The 21,707-nt window shown below is 40.6% G+C and overlaps 1 protein-coding gene across 4 annotated transcripts in view; it reads right to left on the bottom strand.

Annotated features, from left to right (window-relative positions):
- The window catches only part of EXO1 (exonuclease 1), a 36,396-nt gene that overhangs the window by 13,486 nt on the left and 1,203 nt on the right, over positions 1-21,707 (bottom strand). For 3 of the 4 annotated variants that reach the window (XM_047705241.1, XM_047705242.1, XM_047705245.1), the window contains 9 exons: positions 20,742-20,910; positions 18,174-18,293; positions 15,915-16,038; positions 14,811-14,948; positions 13,229-13,441; positions 11,778-11,965; positions 10,959-11,055; positions 5,363-5,588; positions 944-1,190 (listed from right to left, as the gene is read on the bottom strand). In XM_047705241.1, coding sequence (XP_047561197.1) covers positions 944-1,190; positions 5,363-5,588; positions 10,959-11,055; positions 11,778-11,965; positions 13,229-13,441; positions 14,811-14,948; positions 15,915-16,038; positions 18,174-18,293; positions 20,742-20,902 — 1,514 coding nt within the window. In that variant the 5' untranslated portion in view covers positions 20,903-20,910. The remainder of the gene's footprint in view (positions 1-943; positions 1,191-5,362; positions 5,589-10,958; positions 11,056-11,777; positions 11,966-13,228; positions 13,442-14,810; positions 14,949-15,914; positions 16,039-18,173; positions 18,294-20,741; positions 20,911-21,707) is intronic. The other variant, XM_047705246.1, reaches the window with a different exon arrangement.

Here is a 21,707-nt window from a genome sequence, read left to right as displayed (position 1 = left end):
CTATCACAGACAGGACATGAATCAGACCCCTACCCGGATTAAAACCCTCCAAACAGCTCCTCTCACCTCTAAAAAGCCTAGAAGTTCTTTGGCCTGGCTTACAAACCTTCCACAAACTGGCCACCCATTTCGGCTCCGTCAGCATCCTTTGGCAAACTTCCATTCTGGCCAGAGCAGAAACAGGAGCGGCCCCCAGGCCCCCAGGAAGGTAGAGGCTCTGATCTTTGTAATGGCACCTGACACCTGTCCCTTCCTGCTGACCTTTCCAACCACACTATCGGCTTCTCAACAAATACTCTCACTTTGTAAGCCAACGCCCAGTATAGTATTAGGTTCTCAATTAACATGAGAACTTCAGCGTCTGTATTTGAGTGTATCTGTAGAACTATGCTGGGGGCGCCCGGGCGGCTCGATCCGTGGAGCCTCTTGACTCTTGGTTGTCAGCTCAGGTCATGAACTCAGGCTCCCTGCTCAGCGGGGTTCTGCCTGGGAGTCTCACTTTCCCCTCCCTCTACCCTTCCCCGCAACTCGCATTTTCTCCCTCTCTCTCTAAAATAAGTAAAGCTTAAAAAAAAAACATAAACAAACCAAAAAACTACTCTGGCAAATTATTTTTTAGCTTTAAAAAAAAAAAACCAGTAGAAACAAAAAAGCAAAGGACCCTCGAAAACCACAGTTTTTCTCATGCGAACTAGAAGTTACAATTCTTATTATGTTCTTATTATCTTACAATTCTTATTATCTCTTAGTATGAAGAGATGTTCAAGAGACCAGAGGTGCATTTCAGTCCGGACTCGGACGACACGTGACACAACCAGGACATGGCCGAAGCCGGGCTCCACACACACAACCCAGATTTGGCGTTTCTGTAAGACAACCGGAATCAGGACCGATGGAGTAGGTGACAACAACAGACACACAACACCACGGAGATGAACTGCACCTGCTTCTGGTCCCTGGGACCACAACAGCTCCACTGTCTTCATTTTTCCTCCGTAAAAACGCCGCAAATTTATTTCTCGTTGCAGGTGCTGTGCTCCCGTTTTTTCTAACGGTACTTCCATTCGTCAGGTCAGGCGGGAGCATTTCTGAAGGGTTCAAGGATTTAGGATCTTCATAGTTATTTCTCTTGGTCTTCTTCGTCAAGGAAAGGGAATACTGACTCAACAGGTCGTCTTCTGACAGCTCTTCTAAATAAAAACAAAATGGATTGTAAATCCTTGTTCTGTGGGGGAGACGCAGCCTTGACGTTATAGTCCACACCTCACTGTCCAAAGGACGGAGTCTTACTAACGATGTAGCCCAAAGGAGATATGAGAATGAGTCAAAAAGAACAAAACAAATCCCTTAGCTGTGTTTTACAATTTCACAGATTAGTTAACATTTAATGTCAATTCTTTGTATGATTTAATGTGAAATTACTGAAACCAAAATTTCAGGATACAGTCAATTCTGTAAGTCTATACACTTCTGATACTAAAGGCTTCATTTTGATTTAAAAAAATTTAAGGCAATTTATATGTTGATGTATGATTTCCTGTTCGAATTTTCAAAAGTTCCAACATAACCAGCAGCCACTTATAGACACAACCGCTACATTACGGCCTTGGAAGTATATGTGACTGTCACGTGGAAGCAATCTGTGCTCTAGTTCGGACCCTCATTACCTCACTTGAAATCAGTCCCCCTACAACTAGAAATTTTCAGCCTGAACAGCTCCCCTTCACGTGGGCGTGAGTGCTCACTGCCCTTGGAGATCAGTAAAATGGCTGGGGTACCAAATACTACAGACAAGAAGAAGAACATCCCTTAAATTTAAAAATACAGATTTTTAAGAAGATAAAAATTTGATTTTATTTATAAAAGTCTTAATTTGTTTATTATGCAGAGAATTGTGAGCCCTTAGGGAAGAAAACATAAACATTGCAGGATCCTCGGCCAGGTTTCTCCAAGAAGCAACCCCACCAAGCTAACCGCATTTTCCTTCTGTGATAAGGCTGTTAGACTAGTATTTGGGGGAATTCCATGGGTTTAGATGTGGAGCAGGACACTTCGGTGTCTCTCATATTATCCTAGTGGACAAGGCGGAGCAAAGTAACAGGATATTAGTTTCGTGGAACTGCAGCAAATTGAAGTGCCCAGAAAGACCATAGGCGACTAGCACTGCGAACGGCCTGGAATCAAGCCTAAGTGTGCTCAACGTCCGTACCTTAAACATGACATAAGCAAACACGTTTTATTCATAACTCTGAGGCACCAGAAGTCATACTTCTCTCATTTCCAGGGGATACAGATAATGCCTATCTATTAGTAGACAACACAAAGATTTTTTCAAGAAGGGTAGAACAATTATAACGAACTGATTACATTAGTAGAGATAATTTAATCTACATTTAAGTTTAAAAATATAACTGTACCTGCCTTAACAACAACGAGTGGATTTTGATCATAAACTCAGTAAATGCCAGCAAAATAACAGGACTGTTAACAAAAGTTATCTTAGTTTGCAATAATACAAGCATAGTCCCAGGTGCACGCTGAAATAGTGACCCAACTCCAAACACTGACTGTGCTCTGTGGCAAGAAGACTGCATTTCAACAACCACTCACTGTAACAGTCAAACAATTACGGAAACCTGTATTGTACCCAAGCCACAACCAGGGTAGGTAAGCAACTTTTAGCTTGGGAAAGAAATTCAGGACAGTCACATGGCAGTCTCTAAATCCACAAAGGGCTGTCAAATAAAAGAGGGAAAAAGCTTACTGCTTTATTTTGTGTTTGTGTGTGAGCTCAGGGCACAAAAGCCATTGATAGGTGACAGTTATAACAAAGCAGACTGTGACATAGAGAACTGAGAGATAATGAGCTCTCTACGTAAAATGAACAGCTTATCCTCGTGGGAACAGAAGGGATGAAACAAACGTGCCAGTGTACTTGCTGTGCACCAGGCGCTTTGGTGTTACTGCACAGAGCGTATACGAACGTTTGTGAATAAGGCAGTACAGTTCCCATTGCGGAAGAGAAACAAAGATCCAGAGATATCACCAGGGAAAGATTTACGCTCATAAGGAATCAATACATTTTGACAAAACATGAATAATCTATGCCTAAATTTGAAAAATGAAAGCATGAACTAGAAGATTTGCAAAGGGTTTTGTTTTGTTGTTAGACTTTCATTCATTCAAGTCTGAGGGAAAGATGAAAGAAGGAACCAGATTACATAGTCTTTTTACTTCTTCTTCTTCTTTTTTTAAAAGATTTGGTCTATTTGACAGAGAGAGACACAGCGGGAGAGGGAACAAAAGCAAGAGAAGTGGGAGGGAGAAGCAGGCTTCCCGCTGAGCGGCGAGCCCTACATGCGGCTCCAGCCCAGGACCCTGGGATCACCACCGGAGCTGAGGGCAGACACCTAACGACTGAGCCACACAGACGGCCCTAGTCTTTCTACTTCTACACATCTTCTGTGATAAAAATAAAACACCTTCCCCCAATACTTAGTATTCCACATGCAGAGCTTCTGTTCAACATTGTACTGGAGGTTCCAGAAGATGAGAAGAAATAAGAGGAGGGGAGGAAATGAACAAATACAAAAAGAACGAGCAAATAAGTGGCATCTAGACTGGACAAGCGGAGGCACAACTGTCTCTATGTGCAGGTGACTTGACTGCAGAATCCTGTGGAGTCTGTGAGGAAAACACGATGAACTAACACGTGGATTTACAAGGCTGCCAAACAGGACATTAAAATACAAAAATCAATCCTATAGTTGACCTTTGGACAACAGGAGAGTTCAGGGCTGACCCCCTCCAGAGTCAGAAGTCTGTGTCTGTAACTTTTCGCTCTCTAAAAACTTAACGACTTGGGGCACCTGGGTGGCTCAGTGGGTTAAAGCCTCTGCCCTCAGCTTAGGTCATGATCTCAGGGTCCTGGTCCTAGGATGGAGCCCCACATCGGGCTCTCTGCTCAGCAGGGAGCCTGCTTCCTCCTCTCTCTCTGTCTGCCTCTCTGCCTACTTGTGATCTCTGTCAAATAAATAAATAAAATCTTAAAAAAAAAAGTGGATAAAAACTTAACGACTACTGGCCTACTGCCGACCGCAAGACTTACTGACAACAGAGACAGCCAAGGAACACATATTCTGTATGTTATATGAGTCATACACCATATTCTTATAACAAAGTGATCTACAGAAAAGAAATCATTAAGAAAATCATAAAGAGAAAATGTATTCACTGCCCCATATTTATGAAAAAAATTTCATATATAAGAGGACCTACGCAGTTCAAACCCTTGTCGTTCAAGAGTCAACTGGGTTTCTAGCAATAAATAATTAAAAATCAAAATTTAAAATATCATTTGCAGGGACGCCTGGGTGGCTCAGTTGGTTGAGCAGCTGCCTTCGGCTCAGGTCATGATCCCAGCGTCCTGGGATCGAGTCCCACATCGGGCTCCTTGCTCATCAGGGAGCCTGCTTCTCCCTCTGCCTCTGCCTGCCATTCTGTCTGCCTGTGCTTGCTCTCTCTCCCCCTCTCTCTCTGACAAATAAATAAATAAAATCTTTAAAAAAAATAAAATAAAAAATAAAATAAAATATCATTTGCAGTAGCAGCAAAAATCTGACACACAGGGATAAGTTTGACATTACATGTGTGTAAGACACTAAAAACTGCACAGAACTGCTGAACAAAATGAGAGAAGACAGAGATCAGCAAACTCAATCTTAGTAAGAAGTCAATTCTCCCCAAACTGATCTACAGATTCAACTAAATTCCAATCAACAACTCAAAAAACTTTATTTTTTTCAATTGACAAGCTGATTCTAAAATTTGTATGGAATCATGAAAAACAGAGTAGCCAAAACAGCTTTGCAAAAAAAGAACAAACTCATACTTAGAGTACACTCAGACTTATTTTATTTAATTCCAAGATTTTACTATAAAGCTACGATAATTAAGACCGTGCTCTGGCATAAAGACAGCAAGAGATCCATGATACAGAACGACAGAGTCCAAAGCAGACTCACACATATATGTGGTCAAGGTCAACTGACTGTCACCAAACGTGCCAAGGCTACTCAAAGGGGAAAGGACAATCTTTTAACAAATGGTGGAACAAGTGGATTGTCATATACAAAAAAAGTGAACCTTGATCCTTACCTCACACCATATAAAAGAAATTAATCCAAAATCAATCAAAGGCCTAAATCTAAGAGCTAAAACTACAGAAGTTCTAGGAAAAAAAAAAAAAAAAAAAAAAAAAAAAAAAAAAAAACTTAGTGACCTTGGGTTTGGCAAAGATTTCTTAAATGTGAGCAACACTCACTAATATTTCAAAATATGTACAGCCAGCAGAAATGCATACCATTTCTTGGTCTCTTCACAATGGATGACTTCCTTGGAAGATTTAATCCTTTAATACTGATCACCTGTTCAACGCCCACAGTACTTGGATTCTCCTTCAATCTGGTAGCATTTGAAACAACATCCAGCTCCAGTCTAGGGCAATAATTCCTATGCCAAATGCTATTAAAATCAGACGACTTTTGGCATGTTTTGTCATTCCAACTCTGACTTCTTGACTGGGCAGGCTAAAATAGTAAAAACGGAAAGGATTACTTGAAGAAGGAAAATAGCCAAATCATTTCCCTATCAACATAAATTATAAGTAAATAATTTACTTTTTTGAGCAATTTCTGATGAAATATCTGTTCTCTAATAACATTTTCTACTTTGATGGTACCACACTTTTCCATTAAATGCATCTTGTACTCCCGGGTCTGTTTCTTTTCTAATGAAGGTCAAGTGAATTTTTAGCTTATTTCTAAGAAATAAAAGGTGAATCTTCTGAAGATGAGCAGTGCAAGAAATGAAAATACACTTGGAGAAAAATAGCCAGAACAACATACCTTTAAAATGTGACTATTATTTCGAAACACAACAGCCACCAGTTTAATAGAAATCTGGCAAAAAGCCTCAAAACAGTCACTCGCCCTTTACAAAGCACCTGAAGGTCAAAGCCATAAAATTTTTACTTAAAGCAACTAACCATCCCATCTCTAAAACCTCGCTGAATTTAAACCAAAGCAATCTAATTTATTTTTATTTTTTTAAAAGACTTATTTATTTGAGAGAGAGAGAGTGCGCACCTGCATGCTCATAGAGGGAGAGAGAGAGGGAGAAGCTGATTCCCTGCTGAACAGACAGCCTGATTCGGGGCTCGATCCCAGGACCCAGAGATCATGACCTGAGCAGAAGGCAGACTGACTAAGCCACTCAGGCGCTCCTAAATTGATCTAATTTAAAACTCTAGTTTCTATTTGACCCGTATTTGGTGCCATCTTTAGTGGACAACATGAACAAACAGAAAGCTACTTGGGTCGACACTGAGTCTTGCATAAAACCTTCTCTGAGAATTAGTTATTGCCAATAAGCACTGGTAAGCAATCATTCTTAATGCTAATATAAGTTATTTTCAATTACAACATATTTTGGATGACAATGATCTATTAAGATGATAGCAATGATGTTCTAATAGGGCAGAGAGGCAATGGGAAAAATTAGCAAAGGTATAAAAAATGTTGGTACTTAGGGCATGATTCCACTTGACAAAAATCCCACCTACACTTAGAATCTTTATCGAAGCCTCTCACTTAAAGAAAGGATAAAAAAAAATTAAAACAAGGTGATATTATTCAGGATACACTCTGAGAATTAACAAGGAAGGTAATTTAGAATATTTGAGTGAATGGTTATAAAAAAGAGCTTAAGCATAATAGCTCATGGCATTAGATCCCACTGATGGTTTTACTAGAAAAAAGAAATAGTCAAGTAGAAAACCATCCTGGGAAGACTAAATTTTAGATAAACAAAAAGAATTAGTTTGGTACAATTAATGGTTCGTACAAAAATTTCTCTATAAAAGGATGGCCATCTTAGTGAGCCATAACATTCTCCTTAATATCTAGACATATTTAACACAACCAACTATTTTAGAGTTTCTGAGACAAAGGGGCTAGCTTAAGAATCATTCCTGATGAAATTATAATCATAGCAGTAAGTCAAATGTGTAAAGAAGATTGCAGAGTAAACACTTTCCAGCCCCCTTCCTTTGATTACCATCTCCCAAAACCAATAAGCAGACAAATGTCATCTGCAGTAAAATTAGAATATCTGTATGGTCCAAGCCATGTGAAGACAGAGTACAGAGAGAAATTTTAAGAACTTAGCAGGAAATCAAGCCCAAGTGTCTGCAGAAAAGAATCCCAAAGGGGAGTCAATCTCTCCTACACAATCATGAGAAAAGTTCAGGGATTTAAGGCACCAGGTACCAGGGAAGCCCCACATGAGGGAGGGCTAAGACAAGGATTATTTGACCTCACGGCCCTTATCTTCCATCTGACCTACCCAGAAACAGTAGGCAGCTCAGAAGATGGGAAAATCCATTTGTCTAAAAAGACAGAGATCAAATAAAAGGCCCCCCCACAACCCGCATTCCTAACCTCCTCTCAAAATGCAAACTGCCGCGTATACCCATGCTAAGTAGAAACTGGAGGATCCCTTTCTGGAAAAATGGAACCGTGCAGAAAAAACAAGATCAAGCCAGCTTGTTGGCAACCAGATCACCCAAGAGTAAAGCCCAATATTATAAGCCTGGCTTGTTCACACAAATCTCCAGCAGCTCCGAGCGTCTCTCAAATAGGAACAACCAGACAAGAAGCTTCGGATGTTGAAGAGTCTTCACCATGAAAGAGAAAAGGCCAAAACAAGTTGAAAAAAGCCAATTCAAAGCAAACAGAGAATATAAAAGACAGAACATGTGCAAGAAATCGTAATTGATATTCTCAGAGAAATCCATGACATAGAATCTTTTTTTTAAAGTACAATTAAAGAAAGCACCCTTAGATAAGAAGAGGATAGTAGGAAAAAATTCAACAGAATTTTCAGCAAGACAGAAATGTCCTGAGCTGCCCAATATGGTTAGCCCCTCGTAAGGTGGCCAATGCAACACAAGAAATAAAATTCAAATATTATTCAATGTTGTGCTCACTTCGGCGGCACATATACTAAATATTATTTAATGTGAATTATTTTAAATAGCCACATGTAGCTACTGGCTACCATGCTGGGGAGTACAAAGTTGGAAGACAAACATTTCCCAGAGAAAACACAAGACAGACATGAATAAGACAGAAAAAGTCAAAGACTAGGAAATCTAATATCTAATTAAGAGAGAAGTTCTAGAAAGAGAAAACAAAAGAGAAAAGAGCAACCTGAGCGTAAAGTTTCCATGATTTGAGCTGATGAACGGAAGGTTCTTTCCGAGTATCTTTAGGGATTTGTGTGCTCTTGCTAGCCCGGGTTGTTTCAGCTGTCGGTAATGATTTCTTTTCAATGTTCAACTGGTCCTGCTTTCTCACTGGCCAGCTTCTCCAGGCTCACCTCGTCTTCTTTCTCAAGGAACTCTGCTTCCTTCACATAGTGAACACGAGGACACTCTTGGGCCAGCCACAATTAGCCACTCATTACTCCGCGCATGTTGATCGCGTCAGCCTGGAATCACTCATCTATCTCATCCTGAAAATCCCCACTGATCTTTGCAAACCCAGGACACCAGTTTCCCTACAAGGAGAGAGACAGAGCTTGGCCTGGGATCACAGCTCCCCGATTTATTAAACGTGTGATCTGGGCATGTTACCTAATCTCCTTCTCATTTCCTCCTCTGTAAAATGGGAATAATAGTGCTGACCTCACAGGCTTGTCGAATAGTACATGAGTGACTGTGCACAAGCTGCTGAGAACAGCATTGAGAATGGGGGCGCCTGGGGGACTCTCTCAGTTGAGTATCTGACTTGGACTCAGGTCGTGATCTCAGGGTCCTGGGACGAAGCCCTGAACTGTGCTCCCTACTCAGGGGGAGTCTGCTTGTCCCTCTGCCCCTTGCCCTGCTCATGTTCTCTCAAGTAAATAAAATCTTAAAAAAAAAAAAAAAAGAAAAAAAAGCATTTCTAATGCAGTAAGTGCCCAGTAAATGTTTGCTATTATTACTATGAAGCACTCTTCCTTTAGGTGAAGTTATGTACATCTCCCCCCACCCCCACTTTTTTCCTGGAGCCTAGAATACATCTCTATGACAGAAATTTCCACATTTCTATATATAAAAAACCACATCTCCCTCCCCTAGGCAATGAGCACCTGAGAAAGAATTATATTTTAGTTTTCTTTATATTCCAGAGCAACAGCTAACCTATGCTGGTTAGAGTGCTTAACAAATGCTCAGTCACGAACTGAACTAGTGAGCAAAGGGAGAAAAGACACAATTCGAGTGACGAGAAAGAAGAAACTATCACTTGGAAGAACTAAAAGAAGCAAAAGGACTTAGCGAGGAAAGAGAAGCCCAAGTTTATTTCCAAGTTTTCTAGTCTGAGAATCAGAGAGGTCATGTAACTGCTATCCATTTCTTCAACAAATAGACGTGGCAAACATACTATAGCAGAGAAGTTCACAAAGCCCTTGCCTTTATAAAAATTATATTCTGCTGGGAAGGATCACAGAGTAAACTACGGAAACACACCTTAGGCAGTAGTAAGTGCTGAAAAGGAGAAACGTCACTAAGGAAAGCTGATCAGGAATGATGGGACTGTGGACAGATTTAAAGTTATAGGAAATCACTTATGTACAGATCTAAGAAACATTCAGAACTATGTGGCTGTTACTAGAGATTAGGTTAAAGATGTGCGAGTTCTCTGCATAAATAAGGTAAAGTCATCAGCACTTACTTAAGGAATACATCGGAGCAGAAAAGAGTAGAGTCCAAGGAAGGAAAGAATGGTGGGGGAGAGTGTCAGGAGGGATATATGCAACTGGGAAAAAGCAGAACAGGAAAGGGCTGAGACACAGCTCAGGGCCAATGCACTAATATTTGTGCAGTGCTCGTGAGTGAGCAAGAAAACAGCGTTTACTTCCCGTGTTTCTAGGTTTGAACCTTCAACTACGGCAAATGTCAGAGGTGAAAGGGTGGGAGACAAGAAGAAAGGCATCAAATGCTACTAGAATCAGACAAAATGTTCATGTCTAAAGGCCTGGTGATGGATCATGTGGTTGCTTAATTTAAGGAAATTGACCAATATACCTATGTTCTTAGATAATTTCTCTAGCATCAAGTTTTTGTTTGTTTGTTTTTTAAAGATTTTTTTTTTGACAGACAGATCACAAGTAGGCAGCGAGGCAGGCAAAGAGAGAGGAGGAAGCAGGCTCCCCGCTGAGCAGAGAGCCTGATATGGGGCTCGATCCCAGGACCCTGGGACCCTAGGACCCTGGGACCATGACCTGAGCCGAAGGCAGAGGCTTTAACCCACTGAGCCACCCAGGCGCCCCTAGCATCAAGTTGTTTTAAACCCACACTCCACATTCTGGGACACAGAAATGCTTAGTTTATATTAAATGAAGATTTGCCTTTAGTCATAGTTCCTTGGGCGCTAGGGCGGCTCAGTCGGTTAAGCACTTGCCTTCAGCTCGGATCATGATCTCAAGAGTCCCAGGATCGAGCCCCGCATCAGACTCCCTGCTCAGCAGGGATTCTGCTTTTCCCTCTCCCTCTGCTCCTCCCCCTGCTCAAGCTCTCTCTCTCACTCTCCAATAAATTAACTAAAAATCTTTAAGTCATAGTTGCTGAAACATAACTAAAATGTGCTCTTTAAAAGTGAAGTCATGGGGCGCCTGGGTGGCTCTGTGGGTTAAGCCCCTGCCTCAGGTCATGATCTCAGAGTCCTGGGATCCAGCCCCGCATCGGGCTCTCTGCTCAGCGGGGAGCCTGCTTCCCCCTCTCTGCCTGCCTCTTGGCCTACTTGTGATCTCTCTCTCTCTCTGTCAAATAAATAAATAAAATCTTTCAAAATAAATAAATAAAAATAAATAAAATAAAAGTGAAGTCATTAAAAAAAAAGTCCTTAAAATGTTACCATAGCAGTGTCTGGATTGTAGTCATCAATCTGTTCAAAAGTGTTTATATCTTTATTTCCAAGGGCTATTTGAAGAGCTATGGAATCATCAAAATACCTAGGTTGGTAAGATTAAGGAAAATGCCTTTATTGACAACTGAACAGTAATGTATAAGATCGAAAAGTGTAGTCTAGGGACACCTGGATGGCTCAGTTCGTTAAGCGACTGCCTTTGGCTCAGGTCATGGTCCCAGGGTCCTGGGATGGAGCCCTGCATTGGGCTCCCTGCTCAGTGGGAAGCCTGCTTCTCCCTCTCCCACTCTCCCTGCTTGTGTTCCCTCTCTTACTGTGTTTCTGTCAAATAAACAAATAAAATAAATTAAAAAAAAAAAAAAAGTGTATTCTATTGTCACTGCGGGGACTGGCTATTTTTGGAAGCAAAGCCCCAAGTCACAGACTTCCTTCCAAGGGGGACAGAGAGGGAATGCTCAGCTGGCGTGCTCACACATCCGCAGTGCCCTCCTGGGAAGTGGAGCTTGCTGGCCCAGAAGTGCCACCTTTGGAACGTGTATCTTCAGCGACTGACTCAGTGTGTGTTTCAGTCAAGGCACCCTAAGAAATGAGCACATTATAATGGATGAGCCACAGGTTCATAAACAAAATGGTGCTCTGAATTTTCACCAGCACAGTAACTAAAATGAACAAAACATAAGCTTCACTGTATTAAAAAAAAAAAAAGGGCAAAAACAATTTGTAGGCTTTTTACTCAATGCCTCACTAAAAATATCACCATAAAAACATGAAGTGCAAAATTCTACTATTCTGGTTCAGAAAGGATACCGCCCAGCGTAGCTTAGTGTTTCAGGATCAATGTCGTCTTCGTAAGCATTCAGAGGGAGGAGTTTCCTTTTGATGGGATCAAAAACTAGCTGATAAAGGAAGGTATTGTTGGCTCGAATAAATCCTTTGATGTAATCTTCTGGTACTATTATATTCATCTTAAGATAGTGTCCGATTTTCCTGATGACCTAATAATGGACGTAAAAATATTTACTGGTTATCTGCAAATACGGAATTGGGAATGCAGCGTCACCAAGATCAAGTCGTTCACATTAGAGGAGGCTGAGGAGACACAGTATCTATTCATTACATCTGTACCGAAAGCCTCTACCAGCAAGCATGGCCATTTCATATCACTAAAAACTATCTCTGTAACAGTATTTTCCTTGATTTCTCTATAATTAACCCGAAGAATGAACCTGTCAGTTACACACCCAGTTTACATTCCCAGGTGTGACATTAAGACACATTCCTTGCCCTCAAAGTCCCGTTCATCCAAAAAGCAAAATACAAACATACAAAACCTGAGAATTAAAAATGAAGCCAACATTCTAACTTTGGTTAGAGTCACGGAAGACTAAAGCTGGTAGTGGTTTAAACACTTCCTCACACACTCAAGCGGAGAGCTGGAGAGCAGAGTCTGGCCCTGGAGCCACCGCTGGTCAGTGCCCGCGGCTCCCTTCCCGGCTCTGCTGCTGCCTCTCCTGAGGATCACCCGAGCAGAGTGCGGCTCGGTGGCAAAATGAGCTTCTTCAACATATGCTAGTTTTTTTTTCTTTTCTTTCTTTCTTTTTTTTTTTTGAAGGTAAAGATATCAGAGAAGCGACAGAGCGGTGACGCAGGAGCCTCCGTTTTCCGGAGGACACGGACACGTGCTACTGCGTCAGAGGCAGTAGAGAAGAAACCCGGTGGTCTTCTATCAAGCCATGTGAAAGAGATTTACATAAATTCCAGTCATAATTTTCGCCTTTTCAGAAGACAGGGCTCCTTTTCATTAAAATATCCTATATATGCTAACATGTAATGAATTTATTATTCACTTTAAAATAGCCAACATTTTATTGGTTTGAATTTGATTCAGTAAATAGCAGCAGCTATTACCCATTTAACAAAAATGTTGCCACCAAGAGATTCGAGTCGAGTGTAAAGGGATCCTGACACCAAAAAATTTGAGAACCACTACTACAGAGAACAGCACAGAAATTGGAAGACTACACATTTTAACATTAATTCTATCTAGGACATTTTGTTCTTAAATCTCTTGATATTGGTCTTCATTTTAAAAAGTTGCCAAAAGCAAAATTCTAGTGTTTTAGTCATTTTGTCCTTTTGAGGACACAATATGGGTTATCGACAGGATAAAATATTTAAAATTTATATTCTGAAGTGGTCACCTATGATGTAAGAAATGCTCCAGAAGTTCAACAGGACAGTGGGTGACTCACTCTTACCTTCACGATGTCTGGATTATTGGCTAATCTTAGCACTTTGCAGGCCTTCGCTAAGCCGATCCCACGCAGCGAGGAGAGGTAGTCACAGCCCGAGAGAATGCACATATAGCGGAACTTCTCCTCCGTGAACACGTCCCCAAGCTGTCTGCACATGCCCAGCCGCGCCTGGTCAATCTCTAGTCCATTTCCAAACTGATCCATTTTTAAAATCACCTTCAAAAGGAAGGGAAATTTTTAACACCTATAAGGCTCATTTTAATGTTTCATTATCCAGTCCACTGTGATATTCCTAAGAATTCTTTCTTGTTCTTTATCATCGTACTGAGAGAGAAGAGAGATAGGCAAGCCAGATAATTAGTGTGAAATCTGCAAATAAGTTAAACTGAAGCATAGACGATGACAGAGAAGGTCGTGTGCCTGGACTCCCTTGTTCTGACTCTGGGAGAAAGTATGCCTTTTCTGCACCTCTTACCTCTGACACCCAGGGTTGTCATGGCAATCGAACAGCAATTCATACAAAAATCCCTTTTTCTTTCTTTTTTTTTTTTTAAAGATTTTTATTTATTTATTTGACAGAGAGAGCGAGATCACAAGTACACAGAGAGGCAGGCAGAGAGAGAGGGGGAAGCAGGCTCCCCGCTGAGCAGAGAGCCTGACGCGGGGCTCGATCTCAGGACCCTGAGATCATGACCTGAGCTGAAGGCAGAGGCTTTAACCCACTGAGCCACCCAGGCGCCCCCTAAAATCCCTTTTTCTTATCCTTAAAGTAATACATGTTCATCGTAAGAAATTTGGAGAACACGGAAATTCAGGAAGAAGAAAATAGAAGTTGCCTGACATTTCTCATCTATCACTGTCACCCAGTATTAACCCTTTGACAGATCCTTCTAGTCATCTATGAAATATACAGATTATAGAAACGACATTGGCAGTAACAAAAATGAGATCATTTTGTGGTTTTTGTATCTTAATTCCCCCATTACAGTATCATGATAACATTTTCCATTGAACAGTTTTATACATAATTCTAACTGCAAAGCATCTGGTTGGTTAAGTTATTTAACTCACCTAATTGAAAAATGGTAAAGCATATAAGTTATAGCAAAAATAAGAATAAGTCTGGGGTGCCTGGGTGGCTCAGTTGGTTGAGCCTCTGCCTTCAGCTCAGGTCATGATCTCAGGATCCTGGGATCGAGCCCCGCATCGGGCTCTCTGCTCAGCAGGGAGCCTGCTTCCCCCTCTCTCTCTGCCTGTCTCTCTGCCTTACTTGTGATTTCTGTCAAGTAAATAAATAAAAATCCTAAAAATCCTTAAAAAAAAAAAAGTCTACTCTGTACTGAAGAACTTGGATAAAACAACAAAACCTCCTAACCTTAAGGGCTTATTCTGAAAAAGTGTCCATATTACACAAATGTCAAGCAGCAAAAACTTCATTTTAAATAAAATAATTATTAGCATCACAAGTAGAGGTTAACGGCAAGTGTTAAATAGTGATTCCTGGAGAGGAAAAACCTTATTTCCTCACTTTACACCACTGCCAACTGCACAGAAAAGCAGCATATAGTAGCTGGGAGTCAAGTACCTTTTTACAGCCGAAAGCGAGGAGGTCAGAGTCCTCTGTGATTATAGCTTGTACAATACCAGCTTTGTTAAGATAGGCCAGCTGCGCGTCTGCTTCATATGGAGCCACCAGACAGTCTACTCCCTGGGACCGAGCAGCCTGCCAGAGAAGGTCGGAGTCAATCTCCAGCACAGCGTCTAGAAAGCACACGACAACTTCCCATCTCATCACCAGCCCACATGTACTTGCTCGTGTTATTTTCAGAAATCATTTCCTTCGGCGTAAGTTTTCCTACTTCTAGGCCTAGCACATGTTGAACTAATCATACAGCCATAATGCCACAATCATATAGCCATCTTTTTAAAAAAATCAATTTATAGGAGAAAATACTGCTGTACATTCAGAGGGAGAAAACAATTACAAGCCAGAAACTTAATTATTTCAAACAGTAGAAAGCTTGCATCTTAAGATGCCTAGGCTCTCAAAGCTTACAGGACATTTGTTTGGAGCTCTGAATATATTTTCCCCGTAAAAACATTTTCTTTTCAGACTACAAAAGTCTATACTACACTGTTTTGATAAAACTACAAATCACTGTATTTATTTTCCCATGTTTACTAAGCCATTTGAACAGAGGCCTGAAGCACGGGACCTGCAGGCTGGGGCTGCCGGCCGTGCAAAGATCTATGGTATTAAGACGCTTCCATGCAGAAGCAGGCTGAGGAGACCAGGGGTCTGAGAGGTCCTGAGCCGGTGAGGCTGGTCTGACAGATCCCACGGCCATCAGGAGTGGAGGTGGTAAGTGTTGACGACTACACGGCAGCGGGGTGAGGCTGGCCCTCCAAGAACTATCCCTTCCATCTCTATAGAAGAAGGTGCCCACCGAGCTCAAATACCTAAAAGGGAGGGCATCCCTTAGTCCTTAGGATTTCTCCCTTGGAGACTGTTGGACTCCCTTGCTCTGTTGAAAGACGCTGCTCTCTTCCTCCTGAGACCGGCACTTCCTTGAAGTTAGGCCTAGAATAATCTCCCTCCCTTCGCTTTCTTGCTCCTCCATCAGTAAATGACTCATAATTAGTTTTGATGAACTTAGCCATGTTACTTTGGCTTTCTCGCTTGGCTTACTTTAATAACTTCGTGGGCCATCACATGTGTGATATTGACAGAACGGGTAAAACATTCTCTGGCTTCTGAGACTTTGCCCTCACGAAGAAGCTGCTTTCCCTTGAGAAGATTGGCTTGTCGTCTTCTGCAAGGGAAAAAAAAAAAAATCAAGAGGCTGACTCAAGAAACCATAATTAAACGGTAATTCAAGAAATTTTCCTGGGCGGCAGTGTGACTCATCTGATAGTGCTTACCAAGTCCCTGAGAACATGAACCCAGATCTTCTGGGCTTCCAGGTAAAAGGAACACAAGTGATTTATAGTACACACGTACACAAGCTTATCCTCAGACTTCCACAGAAATGCTTTATGTCAAAAGAAAATGGAGTAACTAAAACACTTAAGAAAATGTGAATCAAGGCTTTCACACCATCAAAACGAATTTTCAGGCATAAAGATGTCCAGTTATCAACATATGAAGAACTTGAGAAATACTTCCTGTGAGCTTGTGGGATCTACTAGAACTAATTTCAGAAAAACCCAAAGTAACATCTGCATAAGAACGGTCTATAACAATCAAGAATGTGGTAATTTGTAGAACTAATACTAAATACGGTTAAATAGGGAGACAGTGACAGCACACATTCTGACAATACAGAACTACTAATTTTAAAATGGGAAAAGAGAGAGGAAGAAAGAAAGACATTTTAACTGTTTTCAATAATCCTACTGGTAATGGTAGTATCAGTATTTTATTCTGAATCTACTGTTGAGTGTAACAGAATACTTATTTTGGGATAAGACAAATGAATCATTATTAGATACTGTAACTTCATCCCCCCGTGCCCTTGAAAATAAAGTTCTCCGTATGGAAGAAAGGAGATAAAGATGCACCACAGCCGTGAGTCTGAACCAGAAGAATCAGTCAGAACCCATGAGGTTTTGATCTTTAAGTAAGAGCGTGCACACACAAACACACACATCCCCTAGTTCCACTTTTAGACGGGGCTCCACAGATGAAGAGACCTGGAGAAAAGGATTTTAAGTGCCTCTCTCAATGGCACAGGGAAAGCTGATTCTACAAAGACAAAAAGAGTTCATGGGTCAGAGATATATAGTGTAACTTTTTATCATTGTTGTTGTTTTTGCCGTTTTTGAGCTTAGCAAGAGAAAATAATAATCTGCAATTAGAATTAAGAACGTGGTGTGGGATACCCAGATGGGATCTGGTTTGGCTTAGTCCCTTAGCCATACTAGCTTGGGACTGTCACTTATCCTTTTAGAACTAACCTAGAACCTACTAACTTTTTATTAAGAGTATATTTAGTAAACTGTCTATTTGTAATAGAATGTGGGCTCAGACAATTTCAGTACACCTTTGCAAATAAATTTTTAAAGTTCTGGCTTTAAGAATCAGAGCCTCCAGGGGCAACTGGGTGGCTTAGTTGTTAAGTGTTTGCCTTTGGCTCAAGTCACGATCCCAGGGTCCTGGAATCAAGCCCAGTATCAGGCTCCCTGCTCAGCAGGAAGCCTGCTTCTCCCTCTCCCACTCCCCCTGCTTGTGTTCCTTCTCTCGCTGTGCCTCCCTCTGCCTCTCTTCCCCCACTCAAGTACACATGTTCTCTCAAATAAATCTTAAAACACACACACATACACATATACACACACAGTAATGTGTTCTTTTTAAGTGGCAAACCTAAAAAACCAATGATGTAGTAAAGCTGAATAAATAAAAATACAGTAATGTAGTATGAATGTAGTAAAGGTGAATAAATTAAAAAAAAGTAGAAACAGAAAAGTTATGGGTAAGCTAATATCAGAATAGACTTTAGGGGAAAAAAAAAAGCATAACTAGAGATTAAAAGAGTCACTACGTATTGTTTCAGTTACCACAAAAATGTAACTAATTCTAAACTTGAATGTAACCAATAAAATCACTTCAAAATAAACAAAAGTGGACAGAACTATTAGGTAAATGACAAATCCAGTACCAAATTTTAACATACTATTCTTGGTAATTTATGACACAAAACAGTAAAGATACAGATTTGACCACCATAATCAATAAGCTTGACTGACTGGTCGATATACAATCTTCCTCTTAATAACTGGAGAATACACATTCCTTTCCAGCACACACGGAACATTTAAAGAAATTTGTTCAATTACTAGGCTATAAAGCATGCCTCAACAAATTAAAATTAAAAAAAAATTGGTATACAGAGTACAGCATCAGACCTTAATGCAATTAAATTAGAGAGTGAATAGAGAATCAACTTACTCTCTTCTAGACTTTTCCACTTCCTTTTTAGAAGGTAAAGTACATCCATCAAACACAAGAATGGGCTTGATCCCATGAGAGAGCAACATATTTACAAATTTCATACAAAATCCTACATACCTGTGAAAATAGAGAAAAATGCATTTAGGTGCAGGGCACCTTGTAAGGTAATACTCTTGCTTTTTAAGTTTTTATTTATTTATGTGAGAGAGCACGAGAGGGAGACTGTCCATCTAGCTGGGAGCCCAATGCGGGACTCAGATCCCAGAACTCCGGGATCGTGACCTGAGCCGAAGGCAGTTGCTTAACCAACTGAGACCCCCAGGCGCCCCTACTCTTGCTCTTTTTAAAACCAGATGAGACAGATTATGCAAAGAGGAAGTTTTTACTTTTTTTTTTTTTTTTTTAGCAAATGCTTTCACAGGAAATGAAAACTCTAATTTAGACTTGGGTTCAAATCCTGCCTTGGATCCTATGGTCTGTGACAGCTGGTGAGTTATTTGATGCTGTAAATCCTGTTTTATCTGCAGATGAAAAGGCTTTGACATCTCTTCCAGTTCTGATATTTTGTGCTTCCAAATCTTGCCTTTCCCCCCTATATATATACATATTTTTTTGCTTCGAAAAATTTCCAATCTACTGAAAAATTGAAAGAATGGTATAATAAATATTGGATTCCTCCAACAATACATTATCGCACCCGAGGTACTTAAAATCAATAAAATATCACCCAATGTACAGTGTATATTAAACTTTGTCCAAGTGTCCGGTATTTCTTATAACCAGCGGTGTCCTGGTAAAGGTTTAACAGCCAGTTCTGGGGGAAGGGGCGCCTGCTGCCTAGCATTTGTCAATTTCCCTGACACGAATATGTTACAACCAACCACCAACGTGGGGTCACCAAATGCTGAACTGAGAGAAGGTGTTATACAGCAAACTCGCATGAGCTGGCTCCAGCACAACGTTGCTCATCACCCTACCGCCCCGACAGTCTAGGATCCAGACAAGGATCTGTATCACGTTTTATTCCAGCAACGCGATTAACAAAAAGAGTCACATTACAACTTCCCTCATTTATAAAGAAAAGGATACTCTAACTAATGAACAGAAATAGACATAATATTAAAAGATAATTTTTTAAAGCACATACACTCATCTTAATGCAAGACTCATTACGTGGTCCTCCTTTTTATTGTAAACCAGCAGCAACAGACACGAATTGGTCTTCAGAACAGTGACTTTGTGCTAATTCTGGGCCTACTAGTGAAGTATCATGTAAAAAGCGGGGGAAAGCCAATACAAAACCATAATAAATCTCAAAGGAAATTCACATATTTTTTTCACCAGACAGAATCCAAACATTAGACCCCTGTTGCCGATATCATTCCAGGTCAGTGTATTAGATCTATCTCGTTCCTTATAATGGTCATAACGGCTTATCATACACTTATCCCAATTTTCTCACCTTTTCTGGTTAATATCCCCATCCAAAGGTGGATAAGAAAGAAAAAGTAAACTGTATCAAATGTGACTTATTAGCTGCTGTGAGGAAAAAAAAAAAATTAAAGTCCACAGTACTTTGTAGGAAGTCCTGAAGCTTTTTAGTTCAATAAATTACTACAGGGCAGGTCTGGGGAATGCATCAATGACATCTCTAATAAAGGATGTTTTCTGTATTTTGGACAATTCTTCAATATTAGTCAAAAATCTCAGAATCCCCAAGATTACAAAAAACTAGAGAAAGTTCTTCCCCTGTAAAGTGCTATTTAAAGAAACACTACAGGTAGAATGAAAAACTTGCAGTCTTCAGCTACCTGCAGTTACTCAAATTCAGTGGCAGAAAAGACATGGCCTTAAAAAAAAAAAAAAAGAAACCAGCAGATGGAGTGGCAGCAGGGCCCAGGCTCCTTCAGATCCCACATGTACTGTCTGGTCCAGGTCACTTTTGGTCAAATTAACTGGAGAAGAATGAAAGCCCGAAACATTCACCATTCAATAAAGCCTTTCCCTCTTTCCTCCAGGAAACAAACAGCATTAATACATTTTACCTACTTTTCATTGTGATTAAGTAAGTCACATTAAGGATCTGGGAGCCTTTCCTCTAGGAGATAAATTACATATTGCAAAAAAGAAAATTCATAATAGTGATCACATAGCTCTGGGAAATCTCTGTTTTGAAATTATACTTGCTCCTTTTTCTAATGTTTCTATGTTAAAAAATAGAGAAGATATTCGCCCATGGAACATGCCTCAAATGAGGTCATAGTTATGACTGGATATCAGCAAGGCCCACCACTCTGGGCCCCAAGTACAGTAAAGGGGAGTCAGAACACCTTGTCCCTTTGAAGCAACTGTTTTGTTTTGCAAACAGGGCTCAGTTTCTTAGGTAAAAAATAAAAGACACAGTCCTTGGTTTTTGTCTGTGTCTTAACACTACATCCCAGAATGAAGTCGCTCCTGATTTGGCAATGTTGTCAGTTTCACTTCTTGGTAAACCAGGCATGAAAATGATCCCAATAGAAGTCTGATTCTTAGTTGGCAAAGAATTAATACGAGGTCCCAACTTACTTATCAGTAGGTTCGCCTTTGGCTAGTTTCTCAGCACAAGCAATAGCTCCTTTGTGAAGCCAGCAATACGTATCCACAGCTACTACCTGTCCTTTATACTTCCTCACGTGGATGGGTTCAGAAGCTTCCTTGATAAACTGCAGTAGTCCGTGTATCCCCATAGCGCCAACTATGTGATGTGAGAGGAGAAAGGAAAAACAGCAATATTTAGAGCAAAATACATTTACTCAGAAGTTTTAGAAAAATAAGAAAAAGAGCTCGGAAATGGATAGAGCAACTGTTACTGCTTGATATTTGAGAATCAAAGCTCTTCAATACGTTAACTGGGCTCCTCTCTGCCTGGAAGTTCCAGTCCACGGTATTTATGCTAATGTCAACTGACAGTTCCACAATGGTTTATTTTTTCCAAGTGCTTTCCCCCTTGGAATCGGGATGTGCATTCCAAGCCTAGGCACCCAGCAAGTGCTAAAAGCGCTCGAATCTCTATCTCTCCAGAAAGGCATTGTTAAGATCTATGTCCTTCTAGCCAGGAAGAAGCCTGCAAGTCCCTTCTTTACAGAAATTCTGGAGCTGGCTCACACCTTTCTGAAGCACTACTGCTGACCCTTTGAACAAGGGGGGGGGGGTGTATGCTTCCACCCCCACCCAGCAGAAAATCCATATATGATTTGTGACTCCCCCAAAACTTAACTACTAATAGCCAGAAGCTTACCAATTTCATAAACTCGGTTAACACATATTTTGTACGTTATGTGCATTATACACTGTATTCTTTAAACAAAGTAAGCCAGAGAGAGAAGAAAATGGCATTAAGAAAATCACAAGGAAAATACATTTATAGTACTGTACTGCATTAGTTGAGAAAAAAAATCCACGAATCCGTGGATTCTAACCTCACAGTTCTAACCCCTGTGGTTCAAGGGTCAGCCCCACTCCTCAAGATAAAAAGTAAAAGCAATGGGGCTG

The sequence above is a fragment of the Lutra lutra genome, chromosome 15, assembly GCF_902655055.1.
Source record: "Lutra lutra chromosome 15, mLutLut1.2, whole genome shotgun sequence".
Taxonomy (NCBI): Eukaryota; Metazoa; Chordata; class Mammalia; order Carnivora; family Mustelidae; genus Lutra; species Lutra lutra.
This window is presented reverse-complemented; position numbering and strand designations above follow the sequence as displayed.